Source organism: Phoenix dactylifera, chromosome 17, assembly GCF_051530095.1.
Source record: "Phoenix dactylifera cultivar Ajwa chromosome 17, Ajwa_hap1_PhDact_Kaust_v1.1, whole genome shotgun sequence".
NCBI classification, from domain to species: Eukaryota; Viridiplantae; Streptophyta; class Magnoliopsida; order Arecales; family Arecaceae; genus Phoenix; species Phoenix dactylifera.
In genome coordinates this window covers 14,446,915-14,453,926 of record NC_143206.1, presented here as the reverse complement: position 1 = coordinate 14,453,926, position 7,012 = coordinate 14,446,915, and the positions used below count along the sequence as shown (strand labels likewise).

At 39.1% G+C, this 7,012-nt stretch overlaps 1 protein-coding gene across 1 annotated transcript; it reads right to left on the bottom strand.

The window, feature by feature from the left end:
- Positions 1-2,599: 2,599 nt before the first annotated feature.
- On the bottom strand, positions 2,600-6,286 carry LOC103724030 (uncharacterized). Its single transcript, XM_008815155.6, has 2 exons — positions 5,571-6,286; positions 2,600-3,327 (listed from the first exon to the last, which is right to left on the bottom strand). The coding sequence occupies exons 1-2, from the start codon at positions 6,022-6,024 to the stop codon at positions 2,777-2,779; spliced, it is 1,005 nt and encodes a 334-aa protein (XP_008813377.1). The 5' UTR covers positions 6,025-6,286; the 3' UTR covers positions 2,600-2,776.
- Positions 6,287-7,012: the final 726 nt, after the last annotated feature.

Here is a 7,012-nt window from a genome sequence, read left to right as displayed (position 1 = left end):
TTACTTGCGTAGGGGTTGGCCAGGCCAAACAGTGTGGAAAGTGTTTGCTATCAAGCTGATGGCTAAACAACTTTCGAAAGCTGGAGTGAGAAAATTATTGTTAGAATTAGGGTGTGGAATCTCTTACAAATAACCCTGCTGGTTTGAATTTTAGTCTTTTCAAGGGCAGAATAGTCTAGCTTTAGAATTGACTATTGGTAAATCATGTCCAAGAACCAGGAGTTCTAAAGAAGAAATATTCAACATGACCTCAAGAGCCAATCTTGTGGAAGTCAGCAATATTTGTATCTAATAGCAATGAATTTTCCGAGTCACTGTGAACCTCATATCACACAGCCATGAACACCAACCAGCAACTAGGTTAGATGCTGCTTACTATTTTTTCTGGCACATTGTCTTGGAGATATATAATGGAACCCAAGCTAATCAGTAAAAGCAAAGTTAAGCATGCTACATTAGCAATTACAGATAAGTGGGTCAATGTCAATCATTAAACAAACAACATTGGTATTACAACTATCATAGGCAAGAAAAACAGATTTTTTGGCGAAGTTGTACATGAAATACAGCCAACAGCTGCAGGATATACAAAACAAGTGGGTCTCGACTCCAAAAATTGTTGCTCCTCATTTCTTACTTAAGTTTCACCATCACATGCCGGCTATTCCAATCAATACATAAGGAAGTAATACAAGCAATTGTTGTATAAATAAGGAAGAACGATTCAAGACATAGTAGGAATTGAAGAAAACAAGACCGCCATTACTAACTTCTACAACCGGGTTTTTGTTGAGATAGTAGATAGAAATATAGCTGCAGTTCTGAATGCCTGTTGGGGGTCCTCTCCCAGGTATTCTGCCATATATAGATGGATGACCATCTATTGGAAGTCCAGATAAGTTAGTTTGTGTTCAGAATAGTTACTGGGGTTTTCATTTGCTTTACAACTTGATCCAAGAACATGTTTCTTTTCAAAAATTTGCCTACCTGAAAGTGTTGTTTAGGTGCCGGGAGTTCTCTTTACAGTGCCCTCCAGAATTCCATTCACCACTGCTGTCGAACAAACAAGTGTTGCAAATGCATCATGAGCAAAAGACCCTAGATTTCCTTCTGGATTGAGTGTTATGAGTCTTGAGAATTGGAAACAGCTAACATTATGTGTTTGGAAACGGAATAAGAAAATCTGGAGTTGTTGGGTTAAACGGAATAAGAAAATCTGCCTGTCAGGCATTCTTCTTTGTGATTCATCTCGGTGCCGTCCTATCAACATCATGTACTTTTCTCGTTTCGAGTGCTAGGACTCCCAAAATTCGAAGAATTCTACCAAACCAACCAACGAGAAATAATGTTCGGCAAACGAAACTCGAACAAGAAATGAAAGACTTTTCTTAAGAGGCTTTTGAGGGAAAAAGAGTGTATTAAATTATTCTACTATTTCATAATAGTAAAGTTATTCTGAGTTAACTAGGGTATATAAATTAGGAGAAGAAAAGGTCGTGTATTCATGATGTCCAATTTTTCTGAACTTCCAATTCTGCCATTCTGAAAAAGTGATTTATTCTATATGCTCAAATGACTTTTTGATTGCAAAAGATGAAATGAGTGGGTTAAATAAATTTTATTCCTCCTTATTGTTCTTGCAAACACAATCTCAGTCACTAGACTATAGGAGGATTGAATTAATGCCTTACATGTTATAGCCCTAATATCAAATTTCTCTACTACAAGAAATGTAAGAAACGGATGAAGGATGGATTGCTTATGAGATTGGTTTAGTCCTCCTCCAAGCTATTAATTGTTTATCAAATGTCTTAATCAAAACCAAAACCAAATCTCAAGTTACATGCACAAAAGAATTGGTTAACTAGTAGGAATTTACTACCACTATTTTAAATTTCTTTATTGCACCCATCCTTGTCATGTTACTCTTTTATATCGAGATATTATGGAGGATGGATCGGTGGGAGCATCAATTTGATCTTTAAATTACCTAATTGATAAGGGTTGTTGTCTTGGCCCTTTCAGTTTTGTGGTAGGCTAAGAACTTAAATTCAATTTAAAGTATTGACTACTTTAGTTTATTTTGGTAACTTTATAATGTTTAAATAAAACTTCATTGTCATGTTACTCTTTTATATCGAGATATTATGGAGGATGGATCGGTGGGAGCATCAATTTGATCTTTAAATTACCTAATTGATAAGGGTTGTTGTCTTGGCCCTTTCAGTTTTGTGGTAGGCTAAGAACTTAAATTCAATTTAAAGTATTGACTACTTTAGTTTATTTTGGTAACTTTATAATGTTTAAAATAAAACTTCATTTTTTTTTAGAAAAAGAAATCAATTTGTTAAGGAGTTTGTATAACACTCTTTCTTTAAAATCAAAATCTTAAGTTCAGCCCTCATTAAGCATGAGAAAATAAGTTTTCTGCATATATAATATGCTTCTCTATTCTTTTGAGGGTAGGTGTATGTAGTATAATCTTGCAGTAGCAAAACTCATAAAAGTCCCGTTAAAATATGAGACCTGAGGGGCTTTGAGAATCAGTCACCACACCTTAGGTGCATCCTGCAATTGAAGAGATGAAGAACAGAATGCCTTTTTATAGGTTCAACAAAAAAAGTTTCTCATTCCCTTTCTTTTTTATAATTGAAACAGTAAAGCGATATTACAACCATTATAACAACAGGATTTGAGAACATGATCTTCCCTTTCATGGAGTGGTGAACCTGTCCACCAAATCATAGTGTTAATCATGCACCAGAAAACACCACCCTCATTTAGTGCTCGTAAAAACTGCCTCTGCGATGACATGCGTCGTCTTTGCGAGCCCTCCTCCAAGGAGATGGTTCAGATATACCTTTCCATCCTTCACTGTTGCTGATGAGGCAATCCGATGCAGAGGACCAACATACTTCTCAATGACTTTGGCTGTTTTCCAATCATCAGAGCTCTCAACCAGTTTAGTAGACAGGGAGCCAGCTATGACCAGTTTAGTTGGTGAGAGAAAATCCATACCATCACCCATGAGCAGCGAGCCTGCAACTTTAACAACACTCACCTCCTCCTTCACCGGATCCATCTTGAAAAGATAGCCACTGGCAGTGTGAATAACTAACAGATATCCATTGGGATGGTACACAATCCCATTGAGTCCGACAAAGTTGTAGTACCATTCCTTCCTTTGAATAAATACTTCACTTCTTATAACCGAAAGCAATTCACCATTCAAGCCCACCTTCCATATCTTATTTGCTTTGGCATCAGTAACATAAGCATTCCCTTCCTCATCCACAGCTACATCATCTGCAAATGAGTCTTCATCACCTACACCATGTGGTCCAAAAAGAATATGAGATGATAGAACATCAAATGACTCTATATAGAGAACATGGATATTTAGATGCTTGAACAGAAAGTCTTCAATCGGCAGAAGACTTGTATTCCTGTGACCAACATAGGATGCCAAGACTGATCAAAAGTATTTGATTGCCCTTAAAATAACAAAGGTCATCGAGTCCTATAGGACTACCAGAGCATTAACATATAATTTAATGGCTATTTTAGTCCTTGTTGGAGATAGAACTGCAGATACCATAGAGTCACATAAAATACTATAATTCACCTGTTTCTAGTAATGAAAAGAGTAATGGATGTAGGATTACAAGATGTCTTCTAATACAGGAGCTATGCTGAAACAACAGTTGTGTAGGTCCAACCATGTTTCACCTTTCCTTATCTCATACATTAGGACTTCATACTGTATGATGCTAATACAGAACTAACAAATCAACTATGAAGATCAAAGTCTAGATGTTAAAGGGACAATGAGCGAAAATCTCTTCTTCTTTTTTTCCGGTTTTGGGGATGATATAATGCTCCTTAGAACAACTAAAGCTGCATTGATTAATGCAATTGCTATTGAAAATGTGATGTCTAATATAGCCAGAGTCTTCGAGGTACACCTGTTATAGCCCTGTACATCAAGAAGCTATGCAGCACTAGGCATTTGCAGCATAAGTTAGAAAACTAAACTATAGTTCAACCGGAAGTGGCCACTGGGGTGTAAGTAGAGCTGGGAGTCTGCACAAGCCATGTAAGCGGTGTACTTCATGGTCTCCAAAAAGCATCAACTGGTGTAACACACAAATAAGTCTCTCACTTACATGACGTGAATTCAGTGAGGAAAAATAAAAAAAGTTGCATAGTAAGTTCTCAAAATTTCAGCATGGCCATGATTAGACTTTCATCACTATGGTTGACAATATTCGACCATGATTAAGCGTAGCTGCATATAATTAACCACATTTTGATCATATCAGACCATGTTCAGCCGAAGTTAACAATGTCAGCAGCATCACATCCATAGAGTGATGACCGCCTTTGATAAACTCGCTCCAACACTTACTCATTTGGACATGCAACCAACCACAGACCAACTAATATTCCAAGATTCCTAAATCTTGCCATTTCATCCTTAAGGGACACCAGAGTCAAGTATGGTAAAGTAGAAAACTTGGAACTGAGGGTGAAAAGGACCCCCACAGCAGCTGATCTAATCCAACTGATTTTCAGCAGCTGCCAACGTAACTAAAGTAGTGCAGCCCACCTACCCAACTTTTACACCATAACTTACCATTGGAGAGACGGTGGCCCACTCACCAACTTCTACTCCATTAATTACATCACAACAAACAATAAAAACACAAATTCAAACTACTATTCAATATAGCTTCCTTTTCCCAAAAACATATCGACATCCCTCTTAAAGAAGCATCATATACAAGGGCCGCCACCCCCATTGTGCTAGGAACTGACCTAATTGCCGACAATATTTCTTTTTTTTTCACAGAATAGCTATTCGGCACCACTGCACTCGTCAGCCCTAAGCTTCTTACCATTGCAGCAAGCAATATATATAAGCAATAATATAAGCAATATATATATATATATATATATATATATATAAGTTTGATATAAATAGGTTAGAATGATAAAAATGTCGCCCATCTAAACCTATTTATTACATGAATTATGTTCAAGTTCAGAGGCCTGAGTGATTTAACCTGTTTTAAGAAAAATTGGACTGGCTCAATATTATGACAACTTGACCCACATTTTTAACTCATCTAAATCATTCAAAAATTAAAAGTTACGACCAGTTTAAAACATTTTTAAACCTATTATGACAGCCCAGACCGATCTGTACCGTTTGGAACTTGGAAGTGTCCACTTGATGGGACCCAAGCATGCGTATTTCCTGTTTCTCAGTCTCAACCAACTTGGACGTATTTAGATGCTACTAAATGAAGAGCACACGAAGTAAATGTTAAACAAGTCACGACGAAGTAACCCCTGCATGACCTACTTAGAAGATAAAAACCCAAGACTCACGGGCGTACGGAATCGCAGCCGTTCCAATCCCGAAGACACATCAACCACCGTCGATTAAACTTACCGAGGAAAAATCGCGACCCAATTTCTAGATTTAACGTCAATACGGAAATCACTATCGTCCGATCAAGAACGAACGCCAGATAATAAGGAGAAAGGACAAGAGGTCCACTGACCGGGTCCGCTGAGCCGGGCGAGGAAGAGTCGGTCCCACGAGTCCAGGTCGTAGGCGGCGACGGCTGAGAACCGGAACCGCCGCGCGTCGGCGTAGACCACAAGGAGCCGCCGCCTCGCCCTATCCACCGCGATCCCCAGCGACGCGTTCCCGGCCACGTCGCCGTCGGCGACCACCGTCCGCTCCTCCAAGGGGCCTGCTTCCGCAGCCTCGGGAACGGGGATCTCGGCGACGACGCCGTCGAAGAGGGTGGAGACGAGGAAGCGGCGGCCGAGCGCATCCCACTTGGCGCACTCGCGGAGCCATCCACGGCTGTGATACCTGATGGAGGGGGAGCGCTCCAGGGAGGCGATGAGGGCGAGGGGAACGGCGGAGATGAGGATGAGGAGAATGGCCGCCGTCGGCGAGCAGACGGCGAAGCGGCAGCACCTGCGGCAGCGACCAGGGTTTGCCATGGGATGGCGAGGAGGGAGGATGGATGAAGGAAGAAGGTTTAAGCCCTAGCCAAAAAAAAAAATGGAAGAAGGTTTAAGAGCAGCGGGGTTGGGAGAGGATTGAATTGTTTGGCAGCGGTTGGCGGGGATTGGGTGTGAAATCGTTGAGATTCGAAGGCTCGCCGGCCTGGAAAACTGCGATTTATTTTTTTGGTGCGACCTGATGGCACGCCGGATGGGGTCCTACCCGTTCCGATCGCTGGATCAAGTGGTCCGAAACCATACATTAACGTAACGACGAGTCTAAATTATACTGCGTTTCATTTTGGATTTTGTCCAAATTTTGCATTTGTTCTGTTTAATTATTATTTATTAATATAATTTTAGATATCACAAAATAATCTATATCAGCCATATTATTTTTCTAAAGTAATTTTAGAAAACTCATAACAACTTGTGTATGTGAGTATTATTTTTTTATTAGCATGATCTTATATCAGTCTATATATATATATATTTATAGAATTTATATACAAGTATATATAATTCCTAAGATATATCGAATATGATAGAATAAAAAATAAAATCATTTTTTCTCTCTTTTTTACTTGTTTTTCTCTTTTTCTTCTGCTTCTACTGTGGTTATCGTTGCCATGTTTAGAAGCTTTGAAGACCCTTATTGTCGATCTATCGATATCTATTTTTGGATGAATCAACACCTAAAAATTCTTTATTTTTCAGTGAATTTGCAGATCCTCTGTTTCTCTACGTACCCTCTATTTTCTAATAAAGTAATATTGATTTCATTAGGAGATTTGCATATCCTCTATTTTTAGTAATTTAATACCTAAATTTTTTTCTTTTCTATGGATCCGTAGCTCCTCTCCACCACTTTTCTCCTCAGCTTCAGAGCTTCAGTTGTTTTTCCTCACTGTGGCTCGGTCCCTTTTTTTTCTATTTTTGATTTTATTTGCTGCCTCCAGCTCTTTCACTATCCAGTTCGAAGTCT

Bases quoted from the DNA above. Each gene is read 5' to 3' on its own strand.
- LOC103724030 (XM_008815155.6), bottom strand. From the start codon at position 6,024: ATGGCAAACCCTGGTCGCTGCCGCAGGTGCTGCCGCTTCGCCGTCTGC. The intron at 3,328-5,570 runs GTCAGTGGACCT...CACATGGTGTAG, and splicing joins CGCCCGGCTCAGCGGACCCG to GTGATGAAGACTCATTTGCA.